Source organism: Zootoca vivipara, chromosome 17, assembly GCF_963506605.1.
Source record: "Zootoca vivipara chromosome 17, rZooViv1.1, whole genome shotgun sequence".
Classification (NCBI taxonomy): Eukaryota; Metazoa; Chordata; class Lepidosauria; order Squamata; family Lacertidae; genus Zootoca; species Zootoca vivipara.
The window spans coordinates 39,027,699-39,042,688 of NC_083292.1; the positions used below are offsets into that span (position 1 = coordinate 39,027,699).

The following is a 14,990-nucleotide window of genomic DNA, read 5'->3' on the forward strand; positions in this document are numbered from 1 at the left end:
GAAGCTGTCTGCGGACAAACATCGGCTCCCTCGGCCTATAGAGCGAGATGAGCGCCGCAACCCCAGAGTCGTTCGTGACTGGACCTAATGGTCAGGGGTGCCTTTACCTTTACCCACCGACCTATCATATTTCAGGCATGTGGGACATGCAGCCATCCAAATGGTGCTGAACTACAACTCCCATCAGCAAGCCAGAAGACAGGGAGGATGGGATATGTAGTTCAGCAACATCTGAAACGCCAAATGACACACCCCCAACCCCTACACTTGTTATCATTAGAATCATAGAAAGAACACCAGGGGCCATTTAATCCAACTGCCCTGTAATGCAGGAAATACACTTTAATCTATTTCATTAAAAATTGTACACCGCTTGATGGTAGAAATGAAACAAACCCCAAAGTTGCTTAGAAAAGAGACAAAACAATAAAAATATTGCTAAGAAGTATTAACAACCATTATTTAAGACCTTCAAAAAGTTAACAATAGATTATAAGAAGATTAAAGCTCAGATCAACTTTCTCAACATCTGGGTAAGCCTGCCTAAACAATAATGTTTTTAGCAGGTGCCAAAAAAAGTACAGTGACAGCACCCGCCTGATGTCAAGAGGCAGGAAGTTCCAAAGTGTAGGAGCTGCTAAAAAATTCCTGACAGATGGCCACCCAAGCTCTGTTTAAAAATCTCCCAAGGAAGGAGAGTCCACCACCTTCTGATTTGATGCAGGTCAGAACCATTTACTTCTAGACTATTGTACTTGCGGAGCCCTATGACAGTGGTGGGTGGGGCCAGAGGCCAAAAGGGGCGGAGCAACACATGTAAATTTCACCTCTGTACTCAAACCTCTCTGTCCTCCAAGTATTATTGTAGTTCAGGGATACAGTCCAAAACACCTAAGAAGGCTGCTAAGCTGGGCTGTCAAGGGGCATGGCTTGCAGAGGGGTGTGGCCTATGGAGAGTCCCAAGGGCCAGATTGAGAGGCCAGGGGGCCACATGAGGCTGAGGTTCACCGCCACTGAAGTGAAAGGAAACAAAGCCATCCCTGTGGAACTGAACAGTGGAGCTACAAGTATTATTGTAGTTCAGGGATACAGTCCAAAACACCTAAGAAGGCTGCTAAGCTGGGCTGTCAAGGGGCATGGCTTGCAGAGGGGTGTGGCCTATGGAGAGTCCCAAGGGCCAGATTGAGAGGCCAGGGGGCCACATGAGGCTGAGGTTCACCGCCACTGAAGTGAAAGGAAACAAAGCCATCCCTGTGGAACTGAACAGTGGAGCTACCTGCAGGCTGCAGACTGGTCAGACTGGAGAAAAATTAGAGGGAAGCAAGAAGGAAATTTGTAGAGGTAGGGCCTTAGGTCATAAGACGCTAAGAAGAGCCTGCTGGATCAGGCCAGGGGCCCATCTAGTCCAGCATCCTGTTCTCAGAGTGGCTGAGCAGGAAACCAGCAAGCAGGATTCTAGCGCAAGAGCCCTCTCTCCCCTTGTATGGATTCCATCACTGCCTCCTGCAGAAGGCAGTTCCATAGTTCAACTATGCACCGAGGATGGCGTACTGAAAGTAAGTTCGTTTATCGAACAAAAGACACCGCAGATGCAGGGGAGACAGAGAAGTCGTACGAAGTCAACCGGATTTGGCTCCTACCGTGCGTTTGGATTCTGACGACACGGAGACGTCCCTTGTAAGTTGGCAAAAGATCTGCTGGTTATCCTCCACAGCTGGTCAGCTCCAGCTCCCCTCTGCTGTAACCCAAAGGTATCATGAATACTTCATCAAGTTGGGGTGGTATCACGTTTCAAACGCTCCCAGTAATGAGAGTGACGTGATCCCTCACCCATTAAATTGTACCCTCAGTCACTCAGCCAGCATATCTTTCCATGTGGGGTTCCTTTTCCTGTACTGCTACCTTGGTTCTCAAACTTAATCTGTTCCGGAAGTCCGTTCCAAAACCAAGGCATGCTTATCCAAAGAAAGTAATGCAGAATGGATTAATCCGTTCCAGACTTTTTAAAAACAACCCTTCAAAACAGCAATTTAACATGAATAACGAGACCATTGACCCATAAAAAGAAAGCAATAAACCATGCACTGCAATCACAAAATCAGTAGCTGAACTGGGTTCCACACCGTCACAAAAACAAAACAAAAAGAGCCGCAAAAACAAAAATGCAAAAATAGCAAAAACAGTCAGACCTCAGCGTAACACTCGAAACGGAAGTGTGGCACTCAAATTAGAGCATGTTCAGCTTCCAAAAAAAGTTCGCAAACCAGAACACTTACTTCCAGGTTTGCAGTGTTTGGGTTTGAAGTTGTTTGAGTACCAAGGCGTTTGAGAACCAAGGGACCACTGTATGGGTGGAGGGGACAGCTGAGAAACAGGCCAAGTTCCTGCCCCACCACCCTGCTCAAGGGTCCTGCATCGCAGGGGGTTGGGCTAGATGACCCTTGGGTTCCCTTACAACTCTACAAGTCTATGATTCTGTCAGTATCATGAGGAGCCAGGCACAACCTTGGAAGGTGGTGAAGGTGTCATTAAGATCAAGGGTGGGGAATCTTTTTTTGCAGGCCGAGGGCAGTAGCACCCTATGACCAGCAACTTTCTGGGGGCCACGTGCCGATGGTGGGTGGAGCGAAAGGTGTGAGTCTTTGTACAGAAGGCTACGTTAGTGCCACATGAAAGTCACAGGTTTTTCTCCGTTCAAGTGAGGAAGAAGCATTGCCACACTTCAAGCACACATTCAGGACAGGCCAAAAGTGCTCTAGGAGGGTGCAGAGCAGAGCCAAAAATGGGTATGGCCTGGAAAGAGTCTCAGAGTGGAGAAAGCCCAGTCTTGAAGTTGCACTTCCCTGATTAAAATGGCATTGCCTCTAAACATGTGCAGAGTGCATTCGGAGCAGCACTGAGGACTTGCTGATGCAACCAAGACTCAGAGGTTGTTATCCTAAGCACGCTGCCTTGAGATAACCACTCCTTTGAGGTTGGCTCAGATGTCATGCTTGTTCCTGTGTACCAGAACTCGCTGCAATGAAAAGGACTGGCAGTAGGAGCTGGACAGATCAAAGAATGAAACCTCTGTGTGATTTCACCTACATTTCATCCAAGCTAGTGCCTACAGGTTAGACTTCAACGAGGCTCCGAAAATAGTTTGCACACACCATGCATTTAAAGCACACACCCCACAATCCTGAGAACCATACCGTAGTTTACCCCACAGCGCTACAGTTCCCAGTACCCTTAAGAAACTACTGCTCTCAGGGTTCTTTGGGGGAACTCCTGTGCTTTAAATGTGGGTCCTCCAGCAGTTAGGACACCAAGCAGCACTTGTATCATCAGCCCAGCTGTAGAACTGGAGAGCTGAAGGGAGCCACGCTCTGGTGTCTACTGCTGACCAGTGCTCACTTTCCTCTTCCTCTTCCCACCCCAGTCTGTTTTCCTTTTGTACTGTGCTAAGATTGCAAGTATCCAGGAAACAGAGCTCCCCCCCTATGTACAGCAGCTAAGAGAGAAAAACAGGCAAGTTTCTCTGTGTTAAATACTACTATTTAATAGTAACAGCTTTAAAATAATACTTTTATCATCGGAATGAATGAATGAAACACGCCCATGACGTCACACCTTGAACCCTGACCTTTTTACAAAATAAAATTAAAAGCCAAGGTAAAGGCATCGTCCCCAGCCCTCCTTTTAATTTTTAAATTAAAACCAGCCCTGCCGATAGTGTCATACCAAAAATAACCTTTCCCGCTGAAGTCACGTCACTCTATGAGGTCACCCGAGATTCCTTCCCCCGCCCTGTCCCTTTAAATAACGTCACTTTGACGTCACCGCATCCCCCTTCCCGACAATGCGCCGCGCGGGGAGCCCCTCCGAACCAGCCTTTTATTTTCCCCCAAGCCCCGCCCCTATATATAAGCTCCGCCCTTCTCTGGCCCCGCCCCGTCATCTGCCTTCGCAGGAGAGGGAGGTGAGGCGAGGCCACGCCCCCTAGGAAGGCCGCGCACCAATGGAAGAGCTCTTTCTCCCCGCCTCCTCGGCCACGCCCCCTCGCGGGGTTCGCCCGGAGCTGGAGCGGCCGCCATCTTGGAATTGACGCTTCGCGAGAGGGGAGAACTGAGGCAGGGGCGGGGGGGGGGGAGTGGAGCGGACTCCCTCTCCTCCTGTCGCCATGGCAACAGCTGCTGCTAACCAGGGTGAGTTGGGGGTAGGCAGAGGCCTGGGCGTCAGGGTGGGGGGGAGGGGGAGGGGACTCACGGTTAGAGGTTGGGGGGCTGGAGTGGCCTTTGGGGAGGTCTGACTGGAGGGTGAAGGGGGTGAGCTGTGGGGAGGGGGCAGCATGAGGAAGGTGGGGGGAGGGCTTGGAGTGACAGGAGGGGAGGGGGCAGAGGGATGGAAGGGGTTAATGAGGGGCTCAGGGGGAGAGGGTTTTTGGGGGTCTCTTCCTTTGGGGAGGAGGAGGAATGGGGGGTGAGTTAGGGGGCTTAGTGGGAGAGGGTTGGGGGGGATTTGGGGGAGGGGAAGGGGAGACGGGGTGTGGGGGGAAAGGGGAAGCACAGGGTAAGGGGAACCTGTGGGGCTCAGAGGTACAGATTTGGGGGCTTTGACTTGCACTTTGGGATAATGGGGAGTTACAGGATGAGGGTGTCTGTGAGCAGCTAGGGGTTATAGATTTAGGACGACTGTAGGTGAATTGTGGGGAATGGGGGGGCTGCATGGAATCATGAGATATGGGGGGAGGCTCAGACTTAGAGGTTTGGGGGAGCTGAAGCAGCCTGAAGCGAATCTGGGGGCCACCCCTGCAGAGTGGAGTTTCTTTGGGAGGGTGGAGAGTGTGTCTTGACTGGGGGTGTGGCCAAAGCATGGGGGAGCATATGGTTAGAAGTGGGGCAGGGGCTTGGGGTGATGGGAAAAATACAGGTAAGAGTGACTTGAGGATGCTGTGGCAGTTGTGGGGTGAGAGGGGTATGGGGTGGCCCAGGGCTTGGAATGACATAAATGAGTTGGTTAATAGGGTTCCCCGGAAATAACACATTTATCGTGAAATCAGCTTTTGGGGATGACAACCCTTTTTTTTTTTTGCTGCTGCAGACTTTACCTGGGTACCCCTTTGGAAAAGGTTTAGTTGGAGTTAGGATTTGGGGGGGTAGGGGATAAAGAGTCTTGGCTTGGGGAGGGGGCACTGCCAAAGGGAAACTATCCTTTTCTACTGAAGGAATTTTTTTATTTTACTTCGATCCAGACCAACACGGCTACCTACCTGTATCCTTTTCTTTATTTAAGGATTAATATATGGCCTTTCTCTAAAAATGGAAAGAAAGATACTGTGTATTGACTGATTAAATACACAACATAAGAAAATGTGATGAAATTAAAGATTACATCAGGATCAAACAAATAGAAAAACACACCCTTGGCTGCATGATTTGGGGATGTGGGTGGATGACAAGGGTGACTGGGCCACAGTGCAATTTCTGGAATGCAAGAGCATGGACATTTAGGGAGACACAGGAAGGCGACCTATAGATTCATGCACAGTGGGGGGGGTGTCTGCAAGCCAAAAAATGGCTTGGTTTAACCATGAATGATGGTCCGTTTTCTCCTGTTAGGGGTGCAAAGTGGAGTAGGGCCAGTAGAAGTGAGGGGAGGAAGTTGGAGATAATTGGCACAAAAATCTCACAATGTGCATATAAAACTACAGATTTTCCTCGAGTGTTTCTAGTATATTTCATCGTCTCTGATACATTTAAACACATGGGACTTATAAGCTTTGGGAGGCATGAATTAATCTGAAATATTTGGGTCCTAAGAGGGGGCAGAAAATACCCAGCAGTGTTCTGCAGTGTGCTGAATGTTTAATAGTATGGTGAGGAGGAGAAAATTGTCAATGGCTACTAGCCATGATGGCTTGCCATGCTGAGCCTCTGCTTTTGAAAACCAATTTCTGAAAGCGGGTTTCCCAAAAGAGGCGACTGGGTGGCTGCAGTGAGAACAGGATGCTGGGCTCGATGCAATCTCTTCTTAAGCTCCTTGGGTGACCTTATGCCAGCCTCACCTACCTCACAGGATTGTTGTGAGGATAAGATGGGGAGAACTCAGTAGGCCACCTCGAAGAAGGATGTACATGTAATAAATAAATGTCTGCTGGAGCCTTTGGTTCAGCGTTGGATTTTTGCAACAGCAACTTTAAAGGGGATGTCAGGTGTCTGCAGGAACTGGTCCTCAGACCTACCATAGAGAGCTGTTTGTTTGCCACTTGCCCTGGTTGCCTGCTAACCTTTTGTTGAACCATAAGGGCATCTGCATAAAGTTCATCAGGCAGTTTACATTACTCCAGGCCGTTTCATTTCAGCTGGCAGGTAGCGCTTGAAGGCAGGGACTGCCCCTGGTGTTGCCTGTTGAGATTGGTAGGACGTAAGGCAGGGAGACCAGCAGTAGGTGGTGCTGGAGTGAATTCTAGTTTTGCCTCCTCCCTGTTGAGTTCTACACAAGGGGCAACTCAGACAAAGGAGGAAGCACTGGCAGCAACCAAGAAGGCAGGCAGCTGGCAGAGGTTGGTGAGGCACTGCCCCATTGGCCCAGATGGACCAGCCTCCTCCTCAAGAGCTGGAGACGGTGGTCTTCCCTGTTTCGATGGTGTGTCTTCTCTGAGAATAGATGTGTAGGATGAAGGACATAGGCCTGCTGGGAAATGGTGGTCCTCCCACCGTTGCAGAGGATGGAAGATGGGGAGTCACCAGTGCAGAAACAAAAGGAGAGGACATCACCTTTCAGATATTTTGGACTCTTAACTCCAATTCCTAGAGTGGTTTAGCACTCAGTCCCTCATCACAGGGAGGAATGGTGGGCAGGGATGTCGCCTGACCACTCTCGGTGCTCTTAAGAGTTCCCCTCCTTCAGACGGCTTTTGGTCTTCTGCTTTTTTTTCCCCCCTGCCAGGAAACCTTTCGTTTTCAGCAGACTCCTTCTCCACTGTCAGCTGCAGGCAGAAAATTGATTTTATTTTGTTTTTTCAATTCGTAAAAGGGTTGTAAGGAGCAGAGCTTAGACTGGTATTGCGTCATTGCTGCTCTTTTCCTGACTGCCTTTCTGTTCTGGACAGTCTCTAAAGGCTTTGTACATGAATATGATCTTATTAGCTCTTCGCAAAAAAAACCCACACAAAACCCAGAGAGGAAAGGCAGGGAGATTGAAGCCCCTAAGAGCACTTCAGATGGTTTATGGCTTGTTCTCTGAGTTTTACAGCCTTGTGGTATTAATTAGATCTGGCCTGCCTCAGAGGGAACGGAGTCCTGAGAGAAGCCTGCAGCAGGATTTTAAATTATCTTTGTGGGTATTGTTTCATTCTTTTCCGTGATTGCCGCGGCATAAAACATGCCATGCCCGTGCTGTGCTTTTATTGCTCCAAGAGTTCTTCCATCTGTGGCAGCCCAATTGAGTCAATGGTTTGTTATTTGAGGGGCAAATAAGAATATGAGAAGAGCCTGCTGGATCAGGCCAGTGGCCCATCTAGTCCTGGGTCCTGTTCTCACAGTGGCCAAATGCCCCAAAGAAATTAGGAATTGAGGTAGACTGCCTCTGGACATGGAGGTTTCATAGGAGCATCAGAAGAGGTCAACCAGATGCCCTGATGGGAAGCTCAAAAGGCAGGACCTGAGCACAAGAACTACTCTCTTCTGCTTGTGGTTTCTAGCAACTGGTTTTCAGTAGTGTTGCTGCCTCTAACTGTGGAGACAGAGCCTAGCCTTCTCCTTAATGAATTTGTCTCCAATGGGAGAGAATTCCATAGTTTAACACTGCGCTGCATTAAAAAGTACTTGCTTTTCTGCTTTTCTGCTTCCCTCTTCCCTCTGTTGGGCGTCTGGGGCCAGGAGACTTTGGGGGCTTCCAGATGGGTGTTTCTTGTGGGACGAGTGCTCACCATGCATGCAAACTGGGGTTGTTTTGTTGTTTTGCAGGGTCCAGACCAGGCATCCCCAAACTTCGGCCCTCCAGATGTTTTGGACTACAATTCCCATCTTCCCTGACCACTGGTCTTGTTAGCTAGGAATCATGGGAGTTGTAGGCCAAAACATCTGGAGGGCCGCAGTTTGGGGATGCCTGGTCCAGACGGTGTCATAAAAACATCCCTTCCCCTAAATAAATAAAGACCCTCCAAGGTGACACCCATTGTTGTCTTTTTGTGGGAGCAAAATCCATAATTCTGCACTGTGTGAAGAAGTCTTTCCTTTTGTCTGTCCCAAATCTTTCAGTATTCACACAACCCCAGACTGTGACTAAGTGGGGATGGTGAGTGACTTTGATCCTGACATCGCCTTCTTAAAAGCCAGACACATTTTCCCTTTGAGTTGTGTGTGTTTTCTCTCTGGCCTCCAGTGTGCTTTCTTCAGAGCAATGTGCCAGAAAGTCTGGTACTTCCATCCTGCTGTGTGTGTAGAAGGCTCAGCTCTGGCGATGTGGTGTTTGCCTGGCCAGCCAGCCAGTCAGCAGAGCAACCCAGAGCAGATGTCTGCTGCCCTCTTGGGACGATGCCTCACTTCCCCTCTTGTCTTCCCCCCTCTCCTTCCAGAAATGGCATCGGATGTCCCCTTGCTGGGCTCTGCTTCAGGGACGCCTGGCCCCGACGCGTGTTCTGGAGGGAGCATCGTCCAGAGAGCAAACAAGCGGAGGACAGGGTAAGGGTGGCTCCAGTGGTCACTGCAGGGTGGGGGCTCCCCCCTTCCAACCCAAGGGCTGCATGTAACCTGCTGGGGGCCATGCACCTGTGTTGGGCAGGGCCAGAGGCAAAAGCAAGTTGTTATCATGGATACAACTCTCCCTTTGCGCTATCGGATGCATCCCAGAAGCCAGAAGTTTCTCTTTTTAAGAAAGCTGATTCTTAAATAGCAGATTTAACAAAGAAGAAAGAGACAAAAAATGAAGAGGAGCTTTAAAATAGCAAAAACAATCATCAGCTTTATGTTAATACAATAAACATCAGTACATCCATCTTAAATAAATATATATATAAGTTGCTCTAAGCCAGCCAAAATAAGTATCCCCACGGGATTGATGTGTCTGTAGGAAGTGTGTTCAAATGTAGCCAGGGCTGGTGAGATTCTCAAGGCCATTTCGTAATAGATGGTGGATGTTCATCCTTCTAAGTTTGAAGTTTTAAGCTTCTTAGCTACCATGAAGGCTCACAAATTCCACTTTTGCGGTCCTGCCTTTATTCTCCGTGCTATAGGAATGTAGTTCAAAAGTACATTAACACCTGCAAATATGTTTGCTGGTACAGCAAGCCCACAACCTACACACATTTAACTTGTGTGCATTCAGTTTTGCACATTTTGCAAAAATAAAAATAAAAAGTGTAACGGGCATCTGAGAAAAAAGACTTGGACAATGCCACCCACCATTGAACCCAATGTGCTTTGACTTTAAGTAATTTTTGGCTTCAGGCGCAATCTCTGGAATGTAACTCCTGTGCAAGTTGCAGACTTACTGTACAAAAATTGGTACGGACAGCAGCTTCAGACATTTCTCATACATGCACACACACCTCCCTCCTTCCATGCAAACAGAAGATGACATCACAGTTCAGCAGACCCATCCCAGCCAGGAAGAAACAATTGAAGGCACAAAGCAGGACTATGAGGGGTGTGGCCTATTGGGAGAGGGCGTGGCCTGCAGGAGGGTCTCAGAATCCAGACAGTGAGGCCGGGAGGGCTGCATTTAGGCTTCCCGCCTGTTTTTAGAATTTATTGTTATTTATTGGGAGCATTTGTACCTTGCTCTTCAGCCGAAAAGGTTCTCGGAGTGGCTTACATACTATCCATTAAAACAAGGCAGTCTCTGCCACAGCCTTACAAAAAAGCATGACACACAAGGGGAAAGGGGTGGGAATCAAACTTGGGCACCAATTCTTAAATATCTGCTCTTATAATGACCAAGTGCTGGCACAATTCAGGGGTAGGGTAGGAGCAGGTGCCTGAATGAGCTGGGGAAAGCTGTTGGAATGAGCCTCTTTCTTCCCATCTCTTCCACTGTGGCAAAACCAGCTTGGTGCCTTGCCCCCGATATTGTTGGACTACAATTCCCATCATCCTTTATTGTTAACCTTGCTGGCGTTGGGACTGATGGGAACCGGAGTCCAAGAACAGGTACAGGGCCCCTCTTTTGCTGCCTCTGTGAAGAGTTTTGGGATGAGCTGAGACCAGGCCAGGTGGGAGGAGGTACAGTAAACCCTGTACCTAAATTTCAACATCCTTGGAGCCCTCTTGAGTTTCAAGATTCTGCTCGGCTTTCGTTTTCTTCACCTGCTGTTTGACTTGGGAGTCTGAGGGGGAGATTTGTTGCAGCTGAGGTAACAGTTGTTGTTGCTCTTGTTCTCCAGGCTCGATTTTGATGACGACGGAGAAGGGAACAGCAAATTTCTCAGGTGAGACGGACTTCCAGTGGCAAGGGACTTGGGGACTTGTGCTGAGCCAAAGCGAGAGACGGATCCGTCTTGTGAGAACGCTCATCAGAAAATAGAAGGGAGTGGGACTTGGACCATCTTTTGGGGGCTGTGCAAGAGCTGAGGTCGAATTCCATTCTCTCTGGTATCCCTGATTGTCTGGGATGACTCGTGTCCAGTGCAGGAAGCATCTCCTTCATTTACAGAAGGCTATGCTTTGCCTTAGTGATGCCACTGCATGGCCAAACTTGATAGGCTACGTAGTGCAGCAATATTGTTGTGTCTAGAGGAAGATCCCTGATGAACGTGGCTACGTAGAGCTGCAACATTATAATATCTTAAGAATGATATGTTCAGGCTGGAATGTGTGTGGAGTCTGGCGACCGAGATAATCAAGGGTCTGGAAACCAAGCCTTATGAGGAACGGTTGAGGGAGTTGGGTATGTTTAGCCTGCAGAAAAGAAAACTGAGGGGTGATAAGATAGCCATCTTCACATATCTGAAGGTCTGTCAAATGTAAGATGGAGTAAACTTATTTGCCACTGCTCCAGAGGGTGGGACCCAAAGGTGTGGGTTCAAGTTACAAGATAGGAGATTCCAGCAAAACATCTGGAAGAACTTTCTGAGGGTAAGGGCTATCTGACAGTAGAACGGACTCCTTCAGAAGGTGGTGAGCTATCATCCATTGCAGGTTTTTAAACAAGTTGGGTGGCCTCCTTTAGCTGTGATTCCTACAGTACAGGTGTTTGAACTAGATGACTCTTGGGGTCCCTTCCAACCCCACACATCTATGATTCCATGATCTAGCCTGGGAACCCTGATGAACTAGGCCACGTAGTCCTGCAACACCGTCTCATCCCATATGGGATTCCTGATGAGCTACAGCTCTGAAACAGTCACTGTTCAAAAGCTTAATCTCTTCAAGCCACAGTGTCATTGTCTGTAGGAGATCCAGACTGGCAGGCCTTCTGAGCATGTATTCGATGGTCAGTTAATTGGTTCCATAAAATTTATATACCGCTGGGCCGTAAAAACCTCAAAGCAGTTTACAAAAAGACGGATGAATAAAAATTCACCACCATACTTTCTGTTTCAAAAGAAGGCGACTAAAAGAAAAGGACTGTAGAAAGTGCCCACATAGACCTGAGCTGCTGTATTTGCAAATAAAATATTGCACATAAAACATTTATATTGCAAATAAAAAATAATATTCTTCTAAGAAATTGGAACTCTAATGATCGGGATGAAACAGTCTCCCAAGTCTCAGCAGTTGTGGCCGGGCCATTGTCCAAAGAGGCCCAGTCCGTTCCGTGCTGTTTGAAGTTGCCCTTTTCTTATCTCTTCCTTCTCCCGACTCTTCTCCTAGGTGTGATGATGACCAGCTCCCGAACGACAAGGAGCGGTTTGCTAGGTAAGGCTTCCTCCAGCGCCTCTGCCGTGCAGGAGCCATTGAGGCCCAGGCGCTGTACCATCGACATGTGGCATTCACCTGAACTCCAGGTGGCCTTTCATCCATCTCTGCCCCGGCTCAAAGCATCCCATATGACCCAGCCCTCCTTCCCTCCCTCCCTCTGCGCCTTCTCCCGCCTCCCAATCCCTCCGAAAACTCTGCCTTTGAAACAGCAAAGCAAATAGCCTCTTTCTCGAAATTTGGGATGGGGGGGTTGGCTGGAGTAATTTTCAGTTTGTTTTTAAGCATGGCTAATTAGAAGAATGCAGGTGTTCTTTCAGGGGTGGATGGCGGACTGCAAAGTCAGGGTTTTTAAAGTTATTATTACTTGTTGATTTTTAAACGGCAAAGCTCTCGGAGCAACTTGCTCCTGGGGGGAAAGAGACAGAAGGCAGGCACTGGGTGGGGAATAAGTGGCTGGGGAGAAAGAGAAGGCAAACACCAGGTGGTAAACTGAGGCAGGGGTGGGATAGGAAGCTGGCGAAAGCTTCCCAGAGGGAGAGAGGGCCCTGATGGGAAAGTGAGACATAATTTTTTTTAAAAATTAAATCCTGTGGTTTGTTTGGACCTGCCACACTGTGTCAACAGGCAGGTCAAGGAGTTTGCTCATATCCGGTTGCCTGAGGTCAGGCTGTTCTTTCAATTGAATTGCCTCATACCTGCACCCATCCAGCGACTTCTTTTTAATCCCTAGCCTGCTTCGGAACGGATTGCGTAAACGTCTTAAATTGGAGGGGGGATTTTTCTCCTCCTCCTCCTCCTCCTCCTCCTCCTCCTCCTCCTCCTCCTCTTCTTCTTCTAAGATAGGCATCTCTGCCTCGCTGGCAAGAGAAACTGTTGCCCACAATGGCTTTTAACACTCGCCTGCCTTGCGCAACCCTGGTTCGAAGTGAGGCCATATTGCTGTTTAAAGGTCAAAAGCCGATCTTCTTCCTTCTTCCTTTTTTTTAAAGCTGGGGAGCTCGCCCCCACCATCTGCCTGCTGTTATCTTTTGTGCCTGTCAGATGCAGGAAATCTCTGTAAGGGGCTGAGCTCTGTTGAGTCAGCAGGAGGGGCCGGTCAGCCTGGGCTCTTTTCCCAGATCCAAACCTAACCTCAAAATGCTTTCACTGATGAGTCTGGCTTGCTTCACCAGTTTTCAGCACGGCAAAGAAGTCCTTTGTGGTTTGCCCAGTAACACCAGGGCATAGCCCCACCTCCTGCATCTGGCCTGGTCCAGGAAGGATGAAAACGGAAGTCCAGAACGGTGGCAACTTGCACACATTAAACCTGTGCGGTTTTAACCTTGTGTGGTTGAAGGCCGGCCGGGTGAAATCACGCAAATCAAAAGCATGCAAGGTTCTTCCTGCATAAACAGAGCTAATAAGCTCCCTGACTTGCTTACTGTGCAAGGCCCTCTCACTGCGCCAGCTGTAGAAGCGCGAGATTTCACGAAAACTCAGGATAGCCCCACAAGATTTCGCGAGAGCAACCCAGAGCCAGTGTGCCGAGCAGGCCTTCCCTGGTAAGCAAGGCGAGAGACTGTAAAAGCTCTTTTTGTGCCAGGTTTTCCTGATGTGGAAAGAGCCTATAAACGCTCTGCCTTGCTTGTCGGGCCAGCCCTTCACAACACACCAGCTCCAAAAGCCCTGGGCAGCTGGCGTAGGGATGGCTCCATGGGTTTGAGTATACACGTTACTGTATACACGGGGGGGGGGGGGGGAGGAGCTGCTCTGGCACCCAAGTCCTGCTGGCAGCCTTCCCACTCGGGCATCTGGTTGGCCATGATGCTCGACCAAAGGGATCATTAGGCCTGATCCAGCAGCCAGGCTCTTCTGATCTCCCTATGTTCTTCTAATTCATTTCGGTAATTTTTTTGATCTTGCTCCCAGAGTGGCTTACACATCGCTTTTTAACACCTCTTCAATTTCATCTCTCTTTATCGTTTCTGTTATATTTTTTAATTTTGTACTGTAAAAAGTATAACTTTTTTTATAAAAAAAATATCCTTTTTTTAAAAAAGACACAAAAGGAAAAACTGAGTGGGAGGGAGGAGGAAAAAGACAGGCTTGGGTTCAGGTTCTTCATTGCAAGTTGATTACTAGCTGAGATGCAGTGGGAACCAAAAGACGTTGCTGGCACCCAATGCAATATCCCTGCCTCCCCTCATAGCTGTTTGCCTGCTGGGGAAGGCTCCTCACAAGGTTTCTGCTTCTCAGTTCTGGTGGAGATTTCTCTGTTTCCTCCTCCTTCTGACTTCCCAAACCGCTTTGCTGGATTTGCACCAGTCGTTCAGGGGTGGCAGTGGGGCGTTCCTTTTAAAGCTGCAAACCAGGTTTCCTTCCCCCACCAAATCTAGCTTCAAACCCAGTTTTTTTTAAGATTTGAAAGTGGGAAGTGGCAGGGCTTAAAAGGCAGTCTGGATGCTACCACTGCTGTTTTAATTGGATAATTATTTGGGGAAGGTCTGCAGCTTCAGTGGCAGAACACCTGCTTTGCTTGCAGAAGGCCTTCGAAGGTAGGGAGAGGAAAAGATCCTGATCTGAGACCTGGAGAGTCAGGGTGGACAGTGCTGAGTTAGTTGGCCTGACTCTGTATAAGGCAGCTTCCTATGTTCCTGTGTTTTTAGCTGGTCCTTCCTTCAGAACTACGAGGGCTAGAATCTTAGCTTATGCTTATGGAAGCTTTGCATTCAGAAGGTCCCAGGTTCAGTCCCCACTGGGGTATCTCCAGGATAGGGCTTGGGAAAGATTCGCTGCCTAAAACCCTGGAAAGCCACTGTGGCTTGGTGGCCTTTCTTGGATGAACACTTTTAGGCTACTTGTTTTTAACACGTCCTTTATTGTCCAACTATATTTTGTATTTTGTGACATTCACAAGTTGCTTCAGGACTTCTTTGGAAAGAGACAGTCATTATTTTAAAAACTAACAGGAGGCAGTGGTTGAACCAGTTCCACCACAGGTTAAGAATTAAAAGCCTCAGGATTTTTTTCCCTTTTTAAGCCTTCACGCAGTGCTGCAAAACCGTAACTAATAGCCAATCAGTTTCCCCGCTGAGAACTTTCCATTCCATATTATTATTATTAATCATATAAGTATCCCACCTTTTCTTTTTGGGATTTGGGAATGGC

At 48.4% G+C, this 14,990-nt stretch overlaps 1 protein-coding gene across 4 annotated transcripts in view; it reads left to right on the forward strand.

Annotated features, from left to right (window-relative positions):
- Nucleotides 1–4,060: 4,060 nt before the first annotated feature.
- Nucleotides 4,061–14,990, forward strand: part of ARNT (aryl hydrocarbon receptor nuclear translocator) — a 33,884-nt gene continuing 22,954 nt past the window's right edge. For all 4 annotated transcript variants that reach the window (XM_035098051.2, XM_035098052.2, XM_035098053.2 and 1 more), the window contains exons 1-4: nucleotides 4,061–4,187; nucleotides 8,561–8,666; nucleotides 10,367–10,411; nucleotides 11,796–11,840. In XM_035098051.2, the coding sequence (XP_034953942.2) occupies nucleotides 4,163–4,187; nucleotides 8,561–8,666; nucleotides 10,367–10,411; nucleotides 11,796–11,840 (221 nt within the window). In that variant the 5' untranslated portion in view covers nucleotides 4,061–4,162. The remainder of the gene's footprint in view (nucleotides 4,188–8,560; nucleotides 8,667–10,366; nucleotides 10,412–11,795; nucleotides 11,841–14,990) is intronic.